The sequence below is a fragment of the Mustela lutreola genome, chromosome 8, assembly GCF_030435805.1.
Source record: "Mustela lutreola isolate mMusLut2 chromosome 8, mMusLut2.pri, whole genome shotgun sequence".
Lineage (NCBI taxonomy): Eukaryota > Metazoa > Chordata > Mammalia > Carnivora > Mustelidae > Mustela > Mustela lutreola.
The window spans coordinates 57347094-57370134 of NC_081297.1; the positions used below are offsets into that span (position 1 = coordinate 57347094).

Genomic DNA, 23041 nt, shown 5'->3' on the forward strand with positions numbered 1-23041 from the left:
GAGGATGGGGAGAGGGAGAAGCAGGTTTCCCACTGAGCAGGGAGCCTGATGCGGGGCTCAATCCCAAGACCCTGGGATCATGACCTGAGCTGAAGGCAGAATCTTAATGACTGAGCCACCCAGGCACTCCTTACCCCCCTATTTAGAACAGGTCTTCCTGTCCCTTAGATTCTTCCAGGGGCGTTGGGAGCCATCTGTGAGTTGGGGTATATGATGAGCAGTTCTATAACTAGCCCATTGTCACTCAGCTGGTTGGTGACAAAGCCAAGATACAAGACGGGGTCTGTTTGATTCCAAAGCCCATGTGTTTTTAATCTTGTGACTATGGAGAAAAGGACGGGGAATGACCACAGTAGCCTTCCCCTTTTCTTTGTTTCCAAAGGTAGCTGACCTCCCTTTGAGTAGTCAAACCCTCTAATGGGGCTCACAGATGACCACTCAGGGAGAATTCCATTAATTTGAGGGATTTATCACCATCTTTCTGGAATGCCCTTCCTGCTCAAAAAGCTCTTTTGATCCTGCAGTGATTGGGATTCCTGTGTTTGGCCAAATACACTCTTGGCCAAGAAAGTAAGGAAGCACAGGGTCAGGCAGCAAAAGAAGTCACATTTACTGGTCCAATTTCCTAGTCTTAATCCTGTAATCCCATTCAGCTTGCTTAGCTATACAGGGATCTAGACCAAAAAGATCCCTGTTACTTTATGCGTACACCAGAAGATCATGAGGATACAGCCCCTCCACTGGAGCCCTGCAGAACAGAAAGATGCATACTATAGTCTTTTGGCCCTGTTTTTCCTTTTCCCAACCAAGGCTAGAAATCACACTCAGATATATCCACATAAATAAGTCTTTATTGAAAAAAGTACATAATTCAGAATAAATATAATAAATAATCCTCCCCAAGCTGCTGTCCTGAGGATAAATAATCTCAAGTTTTCCCTTCCTATTTAATAAATACTCAACTTGGTCCTAGATCAGCAGCATAAGTTAGTATTGGTAATTTTCAACATATGCAAGTCTCATTAGAATTAATGGACTAATTAACTTATTGGCTCCCAGGTGCCTGGGCTGATTGATTTCAGCCCTCCTGAGCCATGGAGATCTGGGTGCCATCCTTAAGCCGTTGGCCTTAGGGGCTCAGGGTGGCTGCTCCATGGGCAAAGACCCGAGCAGCTACAGCCACAAAGGCCTGGAGGCTGCGAAGGATCTTGAAGCGGAGAAGGAGGCGCTGCCATGGCTGGCTGGGACTGGGGCTTGGAGTTTGCTCAGTCTCCCAGTGGTGAACCTCAGGCTGAAAGGACACAGGACACAATCAGAGAGAACTTGAGATCCTTCACCCTCCAGTCCTCATCTGTGGTACCTGCAGGCCCCCATTCTCCAGGCCCCTGGTTCATACCTGCAAGAGTTGCCTCAGGCCCAGGAGGGAGGCGTGAAGCTGGCCCACAGGGCCGTCGGGGAGTGGAGAAGGCTCCCCTGTGAAAATGTCTGAGCCCAGCAGCTTCTCATAAAAAACCAGGCCCTGGTGGATCCTTTGTAGGCAGAACTGGGGTGGGGGTAGGGGGAAGAAAGCAGTGAAAAAACAGATCCCTTCCTCCTACTCCATTCTCCAAAGACCCACCCAGTTTTTGCCATTCTTAGACACTGGTATGGGTTAAATGTGTCCCCACAAAATTCATATGTCGAATTCTAACTCCTCAATATAATGGTATTAGGAGGGAGGGCTTTCAAGAAGTGATGAAGTCATGAGAGTGGGACCCTCTTGAACGCATCTGGTATTCTTCTAAAAGAGACCCACGGAAATCCCAAGGCCCTTTTGCCAGATACAATGAGAGGTCTGGAGTCTGGAAGAGGGCCCTGACCGTGCCAGCACCCTGATCTCCAACTTCCAGCCTCCAGAACAGTGAGAACTAAATTATTTTTGATGTTTATAAGCCACCCGGTCTATGGTATTTGTTATATAGCAAGCTGAATGGACAAGGACAGAACTTTTGCTAGTTCACCATGATACCCAACGATGTCCCAGTCCCTCTTCCTTGTGGTCCAGCCTCCTCTTACTACCTGACTGTTGTCTTCGAGTCCTTGGGGATCACAGCCATCCCCACACTGGATACGGGGGACCTCCTGTGTAGTCTCATCATCTTCCTCTTCTCTTGGTAAGTCCTGGAACGGAGGAGGTGTGGGAAGAGTGAAGATATAAGAGAAATACTTTCAAACTCCACTGGGACCCTCAGGCCCACACCTTTCCCAGGAACACCACTCCTCACCCCACCTCCCTTCCTCTCTTACTCTGTGATGACCCTCGACCCTCCAGCTTTCATCCAAAGCCACACAGAGTCTTCCACCGCAGCCTTGGAGAGCTTGGAGAGTCTCCTGTTTGGCACCAGAGCCCGTGACTTACCACATGCCCCATCGGAGGATGTGTGCCCCAGGCCAGCGTGCAGAGCTGCTGTGAGAGCTGCTGGCCCCGGACCCAGGCAGGGCGACTGCCCTCAGGCACGGCCCGGGTCTCAGCCAGCCAGGTCAGTGGCGGCAGCATCAGCGGCAACAGCAGCATCAGAACCCTGCTCCCCAGCATCCCGTCGCCTGCTTCTCAAATCTGGCTGGCTCTGTGCCTTGCGCCGGTCCTTGTGGAATTTCTGCCCACTTCCCTCTCTTCTGAGCCTGATGCTGTCTGTTCTGCGCACCTCTGCTTTGGTTCCTTCTGTTGTTCACTGAGTTTCTGAGCTGCTTCCTGCTGTTTTCTCTCCCCTTGTCTCTGAGTCTCTTTTTAAGGTCCCTGCATTGTAAGGCCCGCCCTTTATAGCAGCAGGTGACTCACAGCAGGTGGGATTCCCCTCCCTGCATCATCCCCCTCCGTGGGGAGCCCAGGTATGCAGCCTCAGCTCCAAGGGAAATGAGACGTGTGGTTGCTGTGGCTGGAGGCCTGGGATGGGGTATGTGTGTAATGCTCTCCATGAATCGTGGTGGCTGTGGAGGGGGTGGGGGTAGGAGGAATGAATATTTAAATGAATCTAGTCTCAAGTTCCTTCCTATTTAACCTTTCCCTCATCTTTTTGCCTCGCAAGGCTACAGGCTACATCCCCCCCCCCCCCCCCCGCCCCAGCACCTAATTTCCTTACCTCCTGCCTGAGGAAAAACCAAAAACAGAAGCATTTGTTTATTTCCCCGTAGAATAGCCAGCTCAGTTTGGAATGAAGTGTGATTCCCACCTAGTGCCCTCTATCTAAGACCCAGGGGGCTTCTTTTTCTCCCTTGGGAGCAGTCATTTTCACTGGAAGAGAGTCCACAATTCGAGGGAACTTTGTGAACTGGGAAGCCAGATAATGCCATATAAGGTATAACTGCTCCTTCTTCAGGGCTCGCTGTGGAGGCTAGGAGGGCTCTTGAAGAGGGAGAGAGCTGTTGCTAAGAACTGTCTGATTCCTCAGCCTTAGTGGCCAAAAGTTTCATAGCACCTGTGGGGTTCAGGCCTTGGTTCTTTTGGGATACTGGCATAAGCAAGGGCTAGGAGTCAAATTTAGATCTTCCAGCACCCAGCCCCTATCCCACAACTAGGAAGTCCAGGAGTTCTGGGGAGTTGAAGGTGTACCATGTTAGTGACACTGACCCGTCCTTCAGCCTGTTGCATCCATGGGTAAAATCCACGGACACTGATTTCATCACCCTCCCTGATGCAACATCCAGTGAAACAGCTGAGAATGTGAGGTTGGGCGTGGGAGTGGGGAGTAGTCCAAATCTGGGACTGCCCCAACCCAGTGGAGGGTCCCAGAACGATTTGGACGTCAGAATGAGGACATGGCTGACCACACAGATGGTCCTGAAAGCCTCCCCAAGAGGCTGACCCTTCTCTGAGAAAGTTACCCTTGACAGAAGTCTCCCTTCCCTTAGAACTATTCAAAACTGCCCAATGAAACTTTTGATTCAAAAATTAGGTCTCTGTGGTAAATCTATCCTTCAGATGGAATGTTCCCAGCATCAGGACTGATTATTTCAGTTTGAGTGGGAAACAGTTTGGCTCTTTCTACACATGGTAGACACAAATGGAATAAGGAAATGGGGGTGGGAGGAAGGAGGGGAAGCTCACCTCACTTGTGTTTAATATCTCCTGTCTTCTTCCCAAATGTGGCCCCATTCTGGGAGGCCTAAAGGATAGGAGATGAAAGGTAAAAGAGGGAAGAGGAAGTAGACTCTTGGGGGTTGGGATGGGAGACAAGGGTGAGCTGGAGGCACGGGGCTCTGCTGCTCTGTTTCACTTCCTGGTGCTTCGAGAGTTGGGTAGGAAGCAAGGTAGGTGGGGTTGTTGTGGGACTGTTCTGTGGCAGGAGCTACTTCCAGGACTAGATCTGACCTGGAGCTGTAGTGACCCCTTGACGTCAGCAGGGCCTCAACCGTTATGCAAATCACATTTACAAGACACTCCTAAGCAGGCCTTTCCAGTTGGATGCCCAGACTCCAAATCCAGTTGAGGTACCCCTAGGGAGTTAGTAATGATGGCTAATATATATGCAACTCTCATGTTATGCCAAGTCCTTGGTCTAAGCACTTTTCATGTATTAACCACCCACTGAAGTAGTTACTATTATTATCCCTGTATTACAGATGAAGAAACAGAGATAAGTAATTTACCCAAGATCACAGAGTTGAGTGTCCAGAAGTCCAGTGCAGACCATCTGGTTTCAGATCCTGCATTCTCATTCTATTACATTGGACACTACTGTGAGAAGACACAAAATATCTTTATAAAGTAGCTCATTTAGCCCAGGTATCTCTGAGTATCTCGGGCCCTGTAATTCCCATAGGTCTGTGAAGTTTTTCTCAATCTGAGACCTCAATATGGAAATCTCTCAAAGTGTACAAACTGTCTAGGTCTCTCAGCACCCATCTTTCCCCAAGATTTTAAATCTAGGGAACTGTGAAGCCAGATCAGTTTGAGAGACCCTCTGAATTAAGGTGTTTTTCTCTCCATCTTTGACTTCTGACTGATTCTAGGACCCGGTGAATCCTGGAAGTCTAAATTACGAAGTCCTTTTCTTTTTAAAAAGATTTGATTTATTTGAGAGAGAGATTGAGTGGGAGCGCGCCATAGAGAGCATGAGTGGGGGAAAGGGTAAAGGGAGAGGGAGCAGCAGGCTCCTTGCTGAGCAGGGAGCCCCAGGTGGGATGATCACGACCTGAGCCAAAGGCAGATGCTTTACTGACTGAGCCACCCAGGCACCCCTGGAATCCTTTTATTACAGTGTATTTAGCAGCCTTTATTGAGAGAGAAGTCCTTTAACATTCTATCCTTGGTGAGAAGTTCCTTCCATCAGGGAGGCCCTCTCTGCGGCCTTTAGAAACTGTGCTAAAGCGCCCTGGAGACATCTCACAACCTGGCCCCATTCCACAGCAGTTCAAGCTCAGAATCAGACCCCAAGAATCCCTGAAAATAACCGTTGGTGCTAAATCTCTAAGAGTTTGCGGTAAGCAAATGTCCCAATTTGCTGTGCTCATCCCTCTCTGAGGGAGAATGCCCAGATTCAAGAGGTAGGGAAATTTGATGGCTGAGGGGTCTTGCTCGCTGGGACTATCATTGGAGCATGTGGGGAAGGGATCATCACAGATGGGTGTTTCAGACGGATGCTTACAGAATCGTAAAATCCACGGCTATCTGGACCGTCTTAAGAGCCCGGCTCCCGCTTCCTTTTTTCTCTCCCATGCCTGAAAATGACAGGAAATGCCGGCGAGTTTCGGGGGCAACAGGGTGAAAGGTAGCGCAGTAGCTCACAAGAGCATCGCGGACAGAGGGGGTGGACTGGACCATGCTGGGAATACCCAGCAGATGATTCCCAGTACTTTACCTTGGGCGTTCCTAATTCTAGAGTTTCTAAAGTTCTAGGGAGTGTGAAAGGTCGGTTTCCAAGCGAGTTCTCTAGTTTTGCTCAAAGAAAACTTAAACGAGGAAAAGCTACGTTTCACGACACCAAATACGGCCAGGGTCTGACACTGTTTGTCCCCACCGGCGGCCCGTAACCTTGTCTTTGCCCAGCCCTTACGTCGCGCGTCCTCTCGCGGAGCCGTCTGTACCTGGATCCTTCTGATTGGCTTAGGTGAGCCCCACGCCCTTCCTGATTGGAAGCTCTGCCTGGGAGAGCGACGTCCTTTCCGCCTTAGGGTTTGGTTGAGCGTCAGGCGCGGGGGAGAATTGGGGAAACTGGAATTTCCCGCGGAGGTGACGGCGCTTTCTCTCCCCCTACTCGTTTTAATTCCACGCGCTCCAAAATATCCGCCATGGAGAAATCTTGGTAATGACCCAATCCCTATAAGCATCCCAAGAACACATCTGACCCCTGCCCTAATCCCTCCCCTCCCCGCTGCCTGGGAAGAATTCTGGGTAATTGATTTCTCTGGTTCCCCTAGAGAATTGTGGGTAACTAGGCATTTTCATCATGTCCCCCCACCCCCGCCCCAATTGTGGGTAACTGGACATTCTTATTTTTCTCTGGAGAATCCTGGGTAACATGCAGAGGATTCTGGGAAACTGACTTCTTTCGTTCTCACCTACCAACCCCCTACCCCTCATCCCTGATTTGGGAAACAAGCACCTTAGCCCCTGTGCCTAACTCCTGTCCCGCAGTTGCTGCTCTTTCCACTGATGGTTCTGGGGTGAACCAGGCAAGTGAGCAGGCCTGAAGGGAGATGGAAAGGAAGTCAAGTATTAGGTTAGATAGTGGGGGTGGTGGTGAGTACAGAGGGCCTAGAGGAGAAAAAGGGACAAGACTTCCACCTCTACCCCTGCTGCCCTTTCCCTTCCTGCCTGCTTCATCCCCTACCTGGCCTTCTCACCTCTGCCTGCCTCATCTCCCTCCTGCCCAGATAATCGAGAACACATTAAATACAAATACTTGGGCCTGCCACTGACTCAGCTGCCTCTTTCCCTTTGCAGGCCAGGATGTCCATTCTAGGCCCACTGGTGCTGTTCTGCTGAAGGTTGGGTCAGGCCTCTTAAGGGGCTGTTGCAAGGGAGGGTGTGACAAGGGTCTAATCTGCCATCGTCGTCATGAACTTCGAGGGTCTGGATCCTGGACTGGCAGAGTATGCCCCAGCCATGCATTCTGCCCTGGACCCTGTCCTGGATGCCCATCTGAACCCAAGTCTGCTACAGAATGTGGAGCTGGATCCGGAGGGGGTGGCCTTGGAGGCTCTTCCTGTCCAGGAGTCAGTGCACATAATGGAAGGTGTCTACTCTGAATTGCACAGTGTGGTGGCTGAAGTGGGTGTGCCTGTCTCCGTCTCCCACTTTGACTTGCACGAGGAGATGCTGTGGGTGGGAAGCCACGGGGTAAGAACTGTACCCCTTTGTAAGGGATGAAAGGAGTTGTTGGAGGTCTTTTATCTGGTTTTAGCCCAAGGGCAGCTGTTTTACTGGGAACCAGACTGAGTTGAGGTGATGAGAGTTAGTTAGGTCTCTAAGTTAGGAGGAAGGGAGTGAAAGGAACCATAGGATCCAGGGAGAAGTTACATAGGCGGTCTTTTCCAAAGAAATAGGAATCGTCCTATTTCTACTACTATTTGCCCCTTCCAAGCTTTGATTAATCTTATTAACTCTACCCATCAGTTAGTCTGTAATCAAATCCAGTCTCTAATACCCCTCCTCTGTTTTCCATTTTTAAAATGAGGTTTTATTTATTTGACAGAGATCGCAAGTAAGCAGAGAGAGGGGGAAGCAGGCTCCCCACCGAGCAGAGAGCCTCATGCAGGGCTGGATCCCAAGACCCTGAGACCATGACCTTAGTCGAAGGCAGGAGCTTAACCCACTGAGCTGCCCAGGCACCCCCCATTTTTTTAATTATAGAATGTTTAACACGTGTTTCTGCTACCTTACGTGGAATCATTTTGTTTTCTCTGGCTGATTTTAGTCTTCTGCGAGAGCAGTTATCAATGTTAAATTTTTTTTTTAAATGTGTATCTATATTGCCAATATGCTAGGGAGCCCAAGACATTGTAAGAAATAACATGTTATCCTTGGTTTACTAATTTACCTTCCCTAGAGCATGAATTTTGCTTTTCCCATTAGAAAGAATAAGTTTTTTTTTTTTTTTTAAAGATTTTATTTATTTGACACAGAGAGAGAGAGAGAAAGAGATCACAAGTAGGCAGAGAGGCAGGCAGTGGGGGGGATGGGGGGTGGGAAGCAGACTCCCTGCTGATCAGAGAGTCCGATGCAGGGCTCGTTCCCGGTACCCTGAGATCATGACCTGAGCCGAAGGCAGAGGCTTAACCCACTGAGCCACCCAGGCGCCCCTAGAATGAGCTTTTTTGATAATACACTGATTTCGGTAGGCAGTCTACTGCTATGCTAGGCCCACGGAATAAAGCTGAATAAAACATAATCCTGGCCCTCAAGGAATGAGGGAACATGAGGAAACAATGAGGAAAAGAGGATACATAAACAGATAACTTCATGATACTTTAGAAGAAACTGAATTGTTTCACTTATTAATTAGTGAATTAATTAAAATACAAGAAATAAGATAGAGGAAATAAGCTATAAACTACTAAGTGCCAGTATAAATATATGTACTGGGTGGAGAAGGGTCAGAGGGCCTTCAGAAGGAAATGACACCTGAAATGAGTTTTTGAGAGGTGAGTAGGAGCCAGGCAAAGAGGGGAAAATGCTGTCTTGGCCAAAGCAACAGGATAAAGATTTCCAAGATATTATACAATGTGATTGCAGAGTACAGGAACTATAAGCAATGAGGATTTACCGCACTAGGAGATAAAGGTGAAGAGATAGACATGACTTCATTTTACTAGTGTTTTTTGAGCACCTACTAAGTGCTAGACCTTGCTCTGTGGTCTAGGTTTAGAATGAACTTTTTTTTTTTTTTTAAAGATTTTTATTTATTTGACAGACAGACCACAAGTAGGCAGAGAGGCAGGCAGAAAGAGAGAGGAGGAGGAGGCAGGCTCCCTGCGGAGCAGAGAGCCCGATGTGAGGCTCGATCCCAGGACCCTGGGATCATGACCTGAGCCGAAGGCAGAGGCTTTAACCACTGAGCCACCCAGGCGCCCCTAGAATGAACTTTTAATAAGGCATCAAAAATACATTTATAGGGGCGCCTGGGTGGCTCAGTGGATTGGGCCGCTGCCTTCGGCTCAGGTCATGATCTCAGAGTCCTGGGATCGAGCCCCGCATCGGGCTCTCTGCTCAGCAGGGAGCCTGCTTCCCCCTCTGTCTCTGCCTGCCTCTCTGCCTGCTTGTGATCTCTCTCTGTCAAATAAAATGAATAAAATCTTTAAAAAAAAAAAAAAATTTAAAAAAAAAATACATTTATAATACATTAAGTCTTGTTTAGTATCTCTAAGGAAAATAAAGTGGACTAAGGGGGTTGAGGTAATGAAGGTGGGAGATGTTACAGTTTCAGATAGTTGGTCAGGGAAAGGTCTCTCTGATGAAGCCACACCTGAATACAGGCCACACTGTCCATTCTAAGTCCCCTAGAAGGGAGAGAGGAAGCCATGTAGCTATTTGGGGGGAAAACATTCTAGAAAAACCTTGTATGCTGTGCTGAGAGAGCTTGGACTTGATCCTTTACACCACTGAAGATTTTTTATCCAGAATGATAAGGTTAGGTTTGTATCTTAGAGTGCCAAGGTAGAAGTAGAGACTTTGTTATTGTAGCAGTTCACATAGAATATGAAGGCCTGAATGAAGCACTGTAGAGATACATACATTGGAACAGATTTGGGAAATATTTAGGAAGTAAACAAGACTTAAATTGACTACCAGTGACTTAGTCCATTACATGGGTCATGGTACCATAAGGAATATAGTTAAGAATTGAGATGAGATAAAAATAACGAATTTAAGTGGGAATGTAAAGAGTTTAGGGTTCTCATGGAATTATCTGAAAAGAGATGTTTAACAGGTATTTGGATGTATAAGTCTGAAGCTTGCGGCAGTGGTCTAGGCTAGGGAAGGGAGTTAGGATCCATCAGTTTAAAAACATGGATAGTGAGGGGCGCCTGGGTGGCTCAGTGGGTTAAAGCCTCTGCTTTTGGCTCAGGTCATGATCCCAGGGTCCTGGGATCGAGCCCCACATCGGGCTCTCTGCTCAGCGGGGAGCCTGCTTCCTCCTCTCTCTCTGTCTGCCTCTCTGCCTTCTTGTGATCTCTGTCAAATAAATAAATAAATCAAAAAAAAAAAAACATGGATAGTGAAAACCTTGAGAGTGGATGAGATTACCTAGGGGGACTAATGAGAAAGTAGTGGACTGGGAATAGCCATGTTTCAAGAGTGGTCTGAAGGGAAGCACATAAGGAGAAGGTATGAGTTAAGAGTCAGGAGAGAAACCAGTAGTGGAATGATGTAATAGGAGCTAAGCGTGGAATGAGTTTCACATTCTCTCTGTTCCAGCCTGTGACCCATAGTACACATTTCCCAGATGGCTGGTAGAGATTTAGACTTGACTCTGGAATGTCAGAAGGCCAGTGGAGGATCCGAGGGACCCACGTCCTTGACCTGAAACTGTTCTAACCAACAAAGCCATTACCTATTCAGCAGGGTTACTATGAGGATAAAATGAGGTAGAATTTACAAAAGTACTTTGTAAAGCATTAAGCGAACATAGATAGTATCATCAATGTCTTTATCACTTAGATTGGTCCCCAGGCTTATGCCTTGGGGGCTGCTAACCAGAAAGCCCAAGCAAGAATGGAAGAAAGCTGAACGAGGACTGTCCAGTTCCTGACCTATATCTGGGATGGCCCTGCCCATCCATTCAGGGTGTGTCTCATCTTTTTTCCCCCAACAGGGCCATGCTACTTCATTTTTCGGCCCAGCCTTGGAGCGTTACTCATCCTTTCAGGTCAATGGCAGTGATGACATTCGACAGATCCAGAGCCTAGAAAATGGTATCCTTTTTCTCACCAAGAACAACCTCAAGTATATGGCCCGTGGGGGCCTCATTATATTTGATTACCTGTAAGTGGCTTCTCAGCTCTGGACTGGGAAAGAGGGTCCCTCCTAGAATGGAAGGCTAAAGGATTGGAAGCTTTCGAGGGCCTGGTCCCTTAGCCTTTTCTCTCTGCCACAGGCTAGATGAGAGTGAGGATATGCACAGTCTCCTGCTGACTGACAGCAGCACTCTGCTTGTCGGTGGGCTGCAGAACCACATACTAGAGATTGACCTTAACACTGTCCAGGAGACTCAGAAGGTACAAGCCTGGGGCAGGAAAGACCCAGGCAGGGTCTGAGACTTTGGGAGGCTGGGGATATGCCTGAGCTGGGAACATGACTAAGTGTATGTGCGACCTTTCTGTTCCTTTGGTCTGTGGGAAGAATTATTCTCACTGGTTTTTCCTGCTTTCCTCCCCAGTATGCGGTTGAGACACCTGGAGTCACTATTATGAGACAGACAAATCGTTTCTTCTTCTGTGGCCACACGTCTGGCAAGGTGACTCGGTTCTGTGTTTCCTCCTACCACAAGGCCCTGTTTCATCAGACATGTGCTTGGGATCTTCCTTTCCCTCAAAGCTGGGGCTATAGTTGGGGCGGGGTTGGGAGGGGGAACTGGAGGAATGAACGGAGTTCCTCCTCAGCCAGAATGTACTAGATTATCTTTCAGTCTGATGGTTTCTATTGTAACTAGATACCTTCAAGGCACAAGAATAAACAAGAGTTCTCTTGGGGGTGCCTTCCAGCTCTTGGCTTCTCTTTCTGCCTTTTCTGTGCTTTGATTGCCCATATCCTAGAGCCTTAGTTCTTTGGGCAAGGGCCTCACAGGGTGAGGTAGGTGGCAGGTACCTTTCATGATGCCAATGTTGAAGGATAACCAAGTCCTCTCTTCTTCAGGTTTCCCTGCGAGACCTCCGTACTTTTAAGGTGGAGCATGAGTTCGATGCTTTCTCAGGGAGTCTGTCAGATTTTGATGTACATGGCAACCTGCTGGCCGCCTGCGGCTTCTCCAGCCGCCTCACCGGCCTGGCCTGTGACCGTTTCCTCAAGGTGTATGATCTGCGCATGATGCGCGCCATCACACCCCTTCAAGTACACGTGGATCCTGCCTTCTTGCGCTTCATCCCCACCTATACTTCTCGACTTGCTATCATCTCCCAGTCAGGTAGGAAGGGATGTAGGGAGGGATAAGGTCAGGGGGCACTGATGAGTGAAGGAAAACTAGGCGCCAGAAGGCCTGTACTCCCAGGAACCTCCCAGAAACAGTAACCTCTCAGTGGGCTGTCAGGATCATACTTAGGTTTGGCCAGAGATTAGGACTTACATTTTCTCCCTCCGCGTGAAGAACACAGAACAAGATAAAGGTGGAGCAGGCAAATCAACTTTAGAACTGCCTTTACTGGTACGGGACTTGCCTGTGGTTTATGGGAAGGCATCAGGTGGTCTTTGTATCTCTAGGCATGAACTTAGGCACCATCTTTCCTTGATACCAGGGCATAAGACGATGGCCCCCTTTCAACTTCCAGGGCTCACTGAGCTTCCTCCTCTCTTCTAGGGCAGTGCCAGTTTTGTGAGCCCACAGGCCTTGCCAACCCAGCAGACATCTTTCATGTGAATCCTGTGGGGCCTCTGCTAATGACATTTGACGTATCAGCCAGCAAGCAGGCCCTGGCCTTTGGGGATTCTGAGGGCTGTGTGCACCTCTGGACTGATTCCCCTGAACCTTCCTTCAACCCTTACTCCCGTGAGACCGAGTTTGCTTTGCCCTGTCTCGTGGACTCACTGCCTCCTCTGGACTGGAGCCAAGACCTGCTGCCTCTTTCCCTCATCCCTGTCCCGCTCACCACTGACACACTTCTCTCTGACTGGCCTGCTGCCAACTCCGCTCCAGCTCCCAGGTTGTACCTTACATCTGGGCCAAAAGGAGGGAGTGGGGAAGGGCCAGGATACCAGGATTCTCAGCAAGCCCTGTAGGAGTAGCCATCTTTCCTGATTTTTGACTGCCTTCATTATCTTTTTTTCTGGCTCCTTGGGGGTTGGGGATTTGATGGGCAGACCCCACAACCTTCAGGCCTAGAACTGTACTGCATTACAGGCGAGCGCCACCTGTGGATGCCGAGATTCTCCGCACCATGAAGAAGGTGGGCTTCATTGGCTATGCACCCAACCCCCGCACCCGGTTGCGCAATCAGGTATGTTCAGAGGGAGAGGGTCAGCCCTAACCCTGGCATTTCTCCTGTCTTGGTTCTTTACTAGTCCTCAGCAGTTTTCAGTTTTAGGTCAGTCAGTGAAGGTTTTTTGAGGCCTACTGAATTGAAGGTACCATGCCAGGTGTTAGGGAGGATTCAGAGACACAGAAGATAGTCTTTGCCATTAAGAAGTTTAGTACTTGGTTGGTAAAGATAAGACCTGTCTGTAACAAGTTATTTATATTCTCTGGTAAAATTCAGAAGGAATGTTAGTTCAGTGCCAGGGGCCGTCTGGAGGAAAAGTGTTACTCTGGGCCAGAGTGGTCAGGGAAGACATACTGAAAAAGGTGGATATATTGAGCTGGAAAGGTGAAAGATGGGTAAGTAGAAAGTAATATGGGAGCACGTTCAAGATGAGAGATCAGTGTTAGCAAAGGTCTCAAGAAGCATAACTGTGAAAGGCATGTCTGATGGGGACTGTGCTGGGACCAGTATGCCTATAGTTGTGGCTTGTTTTGGAAAAGCACAAGGCGTTAAGGTTAGAAAGGGCCCAGTTGTGAAGCCTTGATACACTGGTGTATAGTGGGAGAACTGATGCACTGAAATAGGCATTTTGGGACAGTTTAGTAGTGGGATGTTGGACAGAGTGAATGTGCAGAGCCCGGCGTGGGAGCCATCATCGTTGTCGGGCTGTGACGAGGTCAGGTGGTGGCAGTGGGAAAAAAGGGAAGCAGTGGCTGCTGAAAACCCCATGAAATCAGAAAGTTCAGTGTTGGGATCAAAGTGGGGGGATACCAAAGATAATTAAGACATCCAGGGGTGCCTGGGTGGCTCAGTCATTAGGCGTCTGCCTTTGGCTCAGGTCTGGGGTCAAGCCCTGAGTCAGGCTCCCTGTTCAGCAGGGAGTCTGCTTTTCCCTGCCCCACTCCCCCTGCTTGTGTTCCCTTAATCGCTCTCTGTCAAATAAATAAATAAAATCTTAACAAAAAAAAAAAGACATCCAATAAAAGTACCTCTTCTTAAATATTCTAGATTCCTTACCGACTCAAGGAGTCAGACAGTGAATTTGACAGCTTCAGCCAGGTCACTGAGTCACCGATAGGGCGGGAAGAGGAGCCACATCTCCACATGGTCTCTAAAAAATACCGCAAGGTGCTGGGGATACCAAGGAAGGAGCCCTCTGGGACATGGGGAAAGGTTCCCTGGGGAGGGAGGCGGTCATACGAGAAAGGGCTCAGTCAAGATGCCTTCACCTACCACCTAGACTCAGGAGGGAGGTTCTGGGGAAGGTTCTGACTACTCAGAAGATATGGGGAACTCTGAGGATATCTTTATCTTGCTTAGACTGTTTCTGCCTCAGGTAACCATCAAATACTCCAAGCTAGGGCTGGAGGACTTTGACTTCAAACACTACAATAAGACCCTGTTTGCTGGCTTGGAGCCCCACATCCCCAATGCCTACTGTAACTGCATGATCCAGGTAAGGGTGGGTCCGCCTGCTATTAACACGCCTACTGCCTTTCTCCTCTGTCGTCCCACATCCACTACTCTTTCTCCAGGCCTCTCCAGCCAAGCCCACTTGACTGTGGCCTCTGCCACTATTCTTTCTTGCTCCACAGCCTTCAGGTCTCCTCTGTGTACTCCATTTTTCAGTGGCCTCCTGCTCTGTATTCTTCACCAGCTTGCTTAACCTTCCCATTTCTCTTCCTCCCTGTACTGGTTGCCTGCATCAATTCTCTTGCTCTCTCCACCACCAGGTGCTCTACTTCCTGGAACCTGTTCGCTGTCTAATCCAGAACCATCTTTGCCAGAAGGAGTTCTGCCTGGCATGTGAGCTGGGCTTCCTCTTCCATATGTTGGACCTCTCTCGGGGTGACCCTTGTCAGGTCAGTGTCTGGAGACCTGAGACCATAAAAGGGGAAGGGAAGTTGCCGGTAGGCATCTACATTGCTGTGCAAACAACCACAAAAGAGAAAATTGCCCCATTTTACCAACACACTTCCTGGATTCCAGGGCAGTAATTTTCTTCGGGCATTCCGCACCATCCCTGAGGCATCAGCCCTTGGTCTGATCCTGGCGGACTCAGATGAGGCTTCAGGCAAAGGCAATCTGGCCAGGCTTATTCAGAGGTGGAATCGCTTTATTCTCACTCAACTGCATCAGGACATGCAGGAGCTCGAAGTAACTCAGGCTTATCGAGGTGCTGGAGGCAGGTATGAAATCGGGCCTTGAACAGTGAAGGCCCCCCGTGACTTCAGGGATCTCCTCACTGGCTCCATGTGCATGCACTGCCTTCCCCACTCTTAGCAGCTTTTGCTCATCGGGGGACTCAGTCATTGGGCAGCTGTTCAGCTGTGAGATGGAGAACTGTAGCCTGTGCCGCTGTGGCAGCGAGACCGTGCGGGCCTCCTCCACCCTGCTCTTCACACTCTCCTACCCTGAAGGTATCACCAGTGGAATACCCTGCAGCTGGGCTGGGGAGCCTCCCCCAGATGTCCCGTAACATCAAGGAGAGGGTGTTGGGGGGCTGACCGTAGGCCAAAGGAAGAATGTAGAGCGAAGCATCTGGTTTCCCCTCAGATAAAACTGGGAAGAACTGTGACTTTGCTCAGGTGCTGAAGCGAAGCATCTGCCTAGAGCAGAATACACAGGCCTGGTGTGACAACTGTGAAAAGTACCAGCCCACGGTGAGTCCTCCTGCCTTGGGGACATGGCTGGGGTCTTGTCTGGGACGAGCTGTCAGCACTGCCATCCAGAGATGTATAGGGAGTGGGAAGAACCTCAGTTAGGAAGTGCAGGTCCAGGTTTTACTGTTCCTACCCAGGTTCCTTTCCTGTAGGCTCCCTGCCATTCCTTGTTTGTCTTGTCCTCTCAGATTCAGACCCGCAACATCCGCCATCTGCCAGATATTCTCGTCATCAACTGTGAGGTGAACAGTCTGAAAGAAGCTGATTTCTGGAGAATGCAGGCTGAGGTAAGGACCAGGGCTGGAAGCAGGACTTTAAGTGTACTTTTCAGTTTTCTCTCCCTTCTTTTTTTTTTTTTTTTTTTTTTTAAAGAGTTTATTTATTTATTTGACAGACAGAGATCACAAGTAGGCAGAGAGGCAGGCAGAGAGAGAGGAGGAAGCAGGCTCCCCACTGAGCAGAGAGCCTGATGTGAGGCTCGATCCCAGGACCCTGGGATCATGACCTGAGCCGAAGGCAGAGGCTTAACCCACTGAGCCACCCAGGTGCCCCTTCTCTCCCTTCTGTGCTCCGTTTATGACTAATGTTCCTGGGGAATCCGATTTTTTTTTTAAGATTTTATTTATTTATTTGACGGAGAGACAGCGAGAGAGGGAACACAAGCAAGGGAAGTGGGAGAGGGAGAAGCAGGCTTCTAATTGAGCAGGGAGCCTGATGCAGGGGTCCATCCCAGAACATTGGGATCATGACCTGAGCCAAAGGCAGATGCTTAAGGACCGAACCACCCAGGCATCCCCAATTATTGTTGTTGTTGTTTTTAAGATTTTATTTATCCATTTGAGAGAGAGAGCAAGCAAGCACAGGGGGAGGAGCAAAGGGAGAGGGACAAACAGACTCTGTGCTGAGTGCAGAGCCTCACTCAGGGCTTGATTCTATGACCTTGAGATCATCACCTGAGCTGAAACCAAGAGTCGGACGTTTAACCAACTGAGCCAGCCAAGCGCCCTGGGAATCAGATATTTTTTCTTTCGTGTTCAGGTTGCCTTCAAGATGGCAATAAAGAAGCATGGTGGGGAAATCTCCAAGAACAAGGAGTTTGCTTTGGCTGATTGGTAGGTGTGGCCTGAGGCAGCAGTCAAAAAATTGAGCTACCCCATGGCTTCTCTTGTCACTGGCTAGATTTTAGAACAAACCTAATTTTCTTGTCCTGACAGGAAAGAACTAGGGAGTCCAGAGGGCATGCTGATGTGTTCCTCCATTGAGGAGCTGAAGAATGTCTGGCTTCCTTTCTCCATTCGCATGAAGATAACCAAGAACAAAGGGCTGGACGTTTGCAATTGGACTGATGGGGATGAGATACAGGTTGTTGAACAACTGGGAGGAGAAAGGGGAATAAGGGAGAGAAGGTTGGGACAGAAGCAGGGCAAGGGGAAGATGGAATTTAGTGTAGGGAAAAGAAAGGGAATAAACCCGAGTATTTCCCAGTTGTGGGCTTTTCCAAAGTGACTCAGTTCAGTATTAAAAGTCATAGATGGGCTAGAATGGAGATAACCCACCCTGGTCCCCCATCCCCATACCCCAAACTCCCTGTCCTCTATCCCCTTTCCCCTTCCTTCCCCATCCTTAAACTTAGCTTAGCAGCCTGGGTACCCCCCTCACAGTGGGGCCCAGCCAGGGCAGAGGAGGAGCATGGTGTCTCTGTGTATGACCTGATGGCTACTGTGGTACACATCCTGGACTCACGCACAGGGGGCAGCCTGGTGGCTCACATCAAAGTCGGAGAGACCTACCACCAGCGTAAGGAGGTGAGTGAGATTCTACAAGGCAGGGACACTCCTGGCGGTAGCCACAGTGGAGTCCCAGGTCTGCCCCATCTTAAGTCTGAGCCAGAGTGGTCCAGCTGTCACTTTAGTGTCAGTCTTTTTTCTCTTATCTCCACAGGGTGTTACCCACCAGCAGTGGTATCTCTTCAATGACTTTCTTATTGAACCTATTGATAAGGTTAGTTGTAACACATTCCATTCTCCCTTTCTCTCCCCTTCTACGGTTCTCATCCTTCTAGAGAATGCCATGCAGATTGCAGATTCGGGAGGGAGAGAGGGATCCTTAAAAATAAAAAGTGTTGGGTGCCTGGGTGGCTCAGTGGGTTAAGCCTCTGCCTTTGGCTCAGGTCATGATCCCAGAGTCCTGGGATGCAGGCCCAAGTTGGGCTCTCTGCTCAGCAGGGAGCCTACTTCCCTCTCTCTCTGCCTGCCTTTCTGCCTACTGGTGATCTCTCTCTGTCAAATAAATAAATAAAATCTTTAAAAATAAATAAATAAAAAGCATTAGCAGAATTAAAAAATAGCACCTAGTTCTATCTTTTCTCTGGCTAGAGAAAAAGGAAAAAGGGTTATATATGTAGGCCATTAAGTGCTTTTTCTTTTACAGCACGAAGCTGTGCAGTTTGACATGAATTGGAAAGTGCCTGCTATCCTTTATTACGTCAAAAGGAATCTTAATTCCAAATACAACTTGAACAGTAAGTGGTACAGAGTAGACCAAAGGGTGTGGGCCATTAAGATTGATCTTTAGGGAGAGATTGTGTTAAGATTAGGATAGGTAACAGTGTTAACATTTCCAGGGATACTAAAGAGAGTCCTGTTCATCAGGCCTTAAATTTAGAACTTGGAAATCCTGAGGTGTAATGGGGGAAGAATTGATGGGGAGAAATCTGATCAAAATGGCCAAGGTTATGATTTTCAGTCTAATCATTCTTTTCCCCAAGTGAAGCTTTCTTCTTCTTTTAGAGGTTATCTCCTTACTGAGGCCATTTTTGGTGTCTTTAACCATAGTTTCCCTGCAGCTTTATTTTTCTGGATTTTTTAAGCTAAAGTCTTATTCTTTCCTCTCTGCTTTTTTGTTTTTTTCATAACATATTCCTTAATAGTTTTCTGATTTGATCTGTTCCATCCATCTGTTCATCAGCCATGATTTTTTTACTCACATGCTTTGATTATTGAGGGATCACAGCATAGAGCCCAGTCTCTGGTCGGCCATCTGGGTTTCCCTCCTCTGGTTACTTCTCTATCCCAAGCCATCTGTCTTCTGGACTTTTCCTTCCAGTCAAGAACCCTATTGAGGCAAGTGTCCTGCTGGCTGAAGCCTCATTAGCACGGAAGCAGCGGAAAACACATACTACCTTTATTCCACTGATGCTGAATGAGATGCCACAGGTTGGGGACCTGGTGGGCCTGGATGCTGAGTTTGTCACCCTTAATGAGGTAACAAAGTCCAAAAGGGTGTGGTGTTGGAACAGAACTCTGGAGAGATATTAGGAGTCATAATTTCCTTATCAATTCTCGTCACGCAGGAGGAAGCAGAGTTACGCAGTGATGGCACTAAGTCTACCATCAAACCAAGCCAGATGTCAGTAGCAAGGATCACCTGTGTTCGGGGCCAGGGACCCAATGAGGGTATTCCCTTCATTGATGACTACATCTCTACTCAGGAGCAGGTATTAGGATATGGAGGTGCAAGTGAGACAGACCTTGTGCATATGTAGAGTGCTCTAGACCCTCAGGAAGAGTGGTTGAGGGAGACTCTGCACCTCACTTCCTGAGCGGCTTATCCTTTTTTTTATGCCTAGGTGGTGGATTACTTGACTCAGTATTCGGGGATAAAGCCAGGAGACCTAGATGCCAAGATTTCCTCTAAGCACCTCACAACTCTCAAGTCTACCTACTTAAAGCTTCGTTTTCTTATAGACATTGGAGTCAAGTTTGTGGGTCATGGTCTGCAGAAGGACTTCCGGGTCATCAACCTCATGGTTCGGGCAGGGCTCTTTTTTTTTTTTTTTTTTTAAAGATTTTTATTTATTTGTCAGAGAGAGAGGGAGAGAGAGTGAGTGAGCACAGGCAGAGGCAGAGGGAGAAGCCGGCTCTCTGCCGAGCAAGGAGCCCGATGTGGGACTCGATCCCACACTGCTGGGATCATGACCTGAGCTGAAGGCAGCCACTTAACCAACTGAGCCACCCAGGCATCCCGGGCAGGGCTCTTTTAAGAGTCTTTGAGTGTGGGCCCTTGAGGATATACGTTTTGCTTTCGGAAAATGGAAAATTACAGATCACCTGCCTTCAGTCTCTCTCTCTTTTATCTCTGCCAGGTGCCCAAGGACCAAGTCCTTGACACTGTCTATCTGTTTCACATGCCCCGAAAACGAATGATATCCCTGCGATTCCTTGCTTGGTACTTTCTGGGTGAGTTGGTATTGGTGTACCTTGTAGGCCCCTGTGGTGCTCATCAGAGGAGTAGGGAGGACCCTGAGTTAGTAATGAGAGTTACTCAGGGATTTAAGAAGCTCCAGTATCTCTGCATTAGGGATGGTGTTTGGCTCTTTCCCTTGGGGGCAGTCAAGTTTTTTATTGTTTAATGGGAGTTGGAGATGTGAGTAGGGGACATGGTCTTACCTTCCTTTGCTAGGTCCCAAACTGTTCACTTCTGATTTCCACAGACTTGAAGATTCAAGGGGAAACCCATGACAGTATTGAGGATGCCCGCACAGCCCTTCAGCTCTACCGAAAATATCTGGAGCTAAGCAAAAATGGCACTGAGCCTGAGTCCTTCCACAAAGTGCTCAAGGGTCTTTATGAGAAGGGCCGAAAGATGGACTGGAAGGTGCCTGAACCTGAAGGCCAAACAAGTCCCAAGAGTAAGACCTGGGATGGGACAAGGGAAACTGGACAGGGCGGGTTTTGACTGTATGAAAAGATTATACCCAGGATGATGATAATAATCATGGTGATGTCAGCAACACTACCCCGCCACCTTGTATTTGTAAAGCACTCAGTAGTTTACAAAGCACTTAATCTTCCCAACATTCGGTGAAGTAGATTTGATTACTGAAACTCTCCATTGATCCTAACCTCATTTCCCGGTTCTAAAATGTTTGGGGCAAGTTTGCCCTCTTTTCTCTTGCTTTTTCTACACTCACCTTAAGAGTCAATGCTCTTGGTTTTGTCTCTGATAGATGCAGCTGTCTTCTCCTCAGTGTTGGCACTCTGACCTCACCCTCTTCCAGCGAACTGCCCCCTCTCCCTTCAGTGTTCTGTGGCCCCAGAACTGGGAGATGGCTTTCCAAGCTGGCTATACCTTATCCGCTTCCGGAATTGGACCTGCTCAGGGTCTACAGATGGTGCTATTAATAGAACTGGAATGCAGCAGAGTTGTTGCAAAGGGAAGAGGAGCCAGATTCCTTTTTTGTCCTTTGCAAAATAGAAGTCCAGAAACAGAGTCTAGAAATGACCCAAATGGAAAGTAATTGGTATTCTCCATTAATATCCTGGGTAATTAATATCCAGGCCACACAAAAACAAAAACAAAACCCCACATAGAACAAAACAAATGCTCCTGGAACCAGTACTCTCAGTTCCAAGTTGGCTAAGGACTGAAGTCCTGGACAGTGACAAGCTTAAACAGTAGCTCAGGACAGCTCAAGTCTCTGACTGCTTGAGGGATGCCGGGAGGGGCCAGGACATTGAGTATTGGTGTTCCTAGCAAACCAGTGTTGCCAACACCATCGTTGCCAAAAGGGCCTTTGGGTCCTAGACAAAGCTTGGCTGCTGGCTTCACTCCTGCTGACAGCTGAGAAGCATCTGTCTTCCATCCACTCTCCTGTCCCATGTTTTGTTATTTTTTAAAATTTTGTTTTAAACTGCATGTTTTATAAAATAAAAACAAAAATATTATTGGCTGTTATCTATGTCATTAGAGACCTGGGAGTGTGGGATGCTCTGACTTAAGCCCTTCTTCTGCTTTCTTTGTATTGGCTTTCTAAAACTGGGAGAAAAACCAAAGCTTTCAAATTCTCACCTAGAAATGAAGGTGAAGCTCTGGAGCCCAAAGTTAAAGATGTTGGAGGAATACAATTCTGTCTTTCCTCCACAATATTAGGTCTTTGCTGCAGCTGCCCAGCGGCCTAAGGTCGGATTCTTTTGAGACTTAAGGTATGGTTTCCTCGTTAACATTGCAAAAGGAAAGTTGGGGAAGCTGACAAACTACAGGTTTCAGGTTATCTTGAGATCTGTAGATACTAACAGGATCCGTGTAGTGCTGCGGTGCTTCCTGGGAGTTGTAGTTTCCCGACTTCCCTGACTTTTGAAACCAGGGCTTCTCAACCGCCAGCAGTGCACCTTTCCTTTGGAAGGTACTAGCCCACCTAGACTGACAGACGCGCGCGTCAGACCGCCTCCTTACGCCACGCCACGCTCTGTCCTTGCTTCAGGCCACTCCTATTCTCCGGCTGACCCCTGGTGGTCACGTGGAGCTGCTCGCCACGCAAGTCTGGGTCCTTCTGCGATCCACCGGGGTCCTCGCTGCCTGGAAGCCCCTCCTGAGCTGCCTGTTCGCGCGAGAGTTTGGAGGGGCGGGTTTGGGGTCGGTCACCGGTGTGGGGCTCGCACTGCCGCGCATCGGAGCCCCGCTTAGGCGCCCGCGTAGAGTGCGGGGAGCTGGGTCAGGCAGTCGCTGGGGCACCCTGCCTGGAAAGTGCTGGAGCGCTCTGGAGAAGCCTGGACAGCCCCGCTCCCCAGCAGCCAGGTGCTAGGGTTCGGAGCTACAGTGAGAGTCCGGCCGTATTCGAGCGCCTGGGCCACGGCGGCGGCCCTGGGAGCAGAGGTGGGAAGGGTGCAAGTGGCACTAAGTGTCGGGGATGGACTGAAGCGAAGGCAATGGCGGCGTCCTTAGAAAGGGGGCTGGTCCGCTCGGGAAATAGCTTATGGGCTGGAGGTGGGGATGCAGTAATCTAAGGTGGTGGGTCCACATAGGCCCGTTATTGAGTGCTCTTCTCCCGCCCTCCACCTCGCTGCCTCCTGGCCTGAATCAGCCCCCTCTCTTGGAGGCAGGTCCTCTGTGCCTGCTGTCCTCGCTTAATCGCCAGCCTCCGTTCCGCAGCTGCCACATAACCCTGTAAGTCCTAGGCAGCCGACGCTGAAGTACCAACATCTGGGGACTCACCTGTCGACGTAGAGTCTGGGGCTGAGCCCCAAGTCCCTAGCTCGCGCTCTCACTCACGGCCGCGGGAATCCGAGTTCTCAGGCGCTGGGAACAGAGGAGCCCCTTTGTGTCCTGGCCGTTTCCTGAAAAGTAGAGCCACAGTCACAGTGAGGCCTTTGTAGGCCTTGGGATGAGGGATGGGGGTTGGGTAATGGAGCCGGCTGCTCACACCTATGTTTTATTCCAACCAAAACCCA

At 48.9% G+C, this 23041-nt stretch overlaps 3 protein-coding genes across 26 annotated transcripts in view; 2 read left to right on the top strand and 1 right to left on the bottom strand.

The window, feature by feature from the left end:
- Positions 1-833: 833 nt before the first annotated feature.
- Positions 834-23026, bottom strand: IL23A (interleukin 23 subunit alpha). 19 transcript variants are annotated; one of them, XM_059184961.1, is made up of 8 exons: positions 5838-6022; positions 5625-5697; positions 4627-4714; positions 4085-4142; positions 2399-2776; positions 2059-2160; positions 1397-1543; positions 834-1291 (listed from the first exon to the last, which is right to left on the bottom strand). In XM_059184961.1, the coding sequence occupies exons 5-8, from the start codon at positions 2573-2575 to the stop codon at positions 1130-1132; spliced, it is 588 nt and encodes a 195-aa protein (XP_059040944.1). In that variant the 5' UTR covers positions 2576-2776; positions 4085-4142; positions 4627-4714; positions 5625-5697; positions 5838-6022; the 3' UTR covers positions 834-1129. The 19 variants fall into 19 exon arrangements, with proteins under 19 accessions (XP_059040944.1, XP_059040942.1, XP_059040940.1 ...); XM_059184959.1 differs by having other exon boundaries at positions 2399-2967; XM_059184957.1 differs by lacking the exon at positions 5838-6022 and adding an exon at positions 22806-23026 and having other exon boundaries at positions 2399-4142.
- Positions 6146-21538, top strand: PAN2 (poly(A) specific ribonuclease subunit PAN2). 3 transcript variants are annotated; one of them, XM_059184940.1, is made up of 26 exons: positions 6146-6281; positions 6923-7318; positions 10794-10963; positions 11076-11196; positions 11358-11435; positions 11834-12101; positions 12492-12834; positions 13032-13128; positions 14158-14277; positions 14486-14605; positions 14883-15011; positions 15139-15338; positions 15433-15569; positions 15706-15812; positions 16001-16099; positions 16851-16924; positions 17027-17174; positions 17474-17617; positions 17754-17813; positions 18243-18333; positions 18918-19075; positions 19165-19308; positions 19441-19620; positions 19957-20050; positions 20305-20502; positions 20821-21538. In XM_059184940.1, the coding sequence occupies exons 2-26, from the start codon at positions 7037-7039 to the stop codon at positions 20853-20855; spliced, it is 3597 nt and encodes a 1198-aa protein (XP_059040923.1). In that variant the 5' UTR covers positions 6146-6281; positions 6923-7036; the 3' UTR covers positions 20856-21538. The 3 variants fall into 3 exon arrangements, with proteins under 3 accessions (XP_059040923.1, XP_059040924.1, XP_059040925.1); XM_059184941.1 differs by having other exon boundaries at positions 15436-15569; XM_059184942.1 differs by lacking the exon at positions 6146-6281 and having other exon boundaries at positions 7076-7214.
- The window catches only part of LOC131838599 (protein canopy homolog 2), a 38912-nt gene continuing 37938 nt past the window's right edge, over positions 22068-23041 (top strand). Inside the window, exons 1-2 of one of the 4 annotated variants that reach the window (XM_059184949.1) lie at positions 22068-22466; positions 22675-22757. The gene's annotated coding sequence lies outside the window, so the exon portion shown is untranslated. The remainder of the gene's footprint in view (positions 22467-22674; positions 22758-23041) is intronic. The other 3 variants (XM_059184950.1, XM_059184948.1, XM_059184952.1) reach the window with 3 other exon arrangements.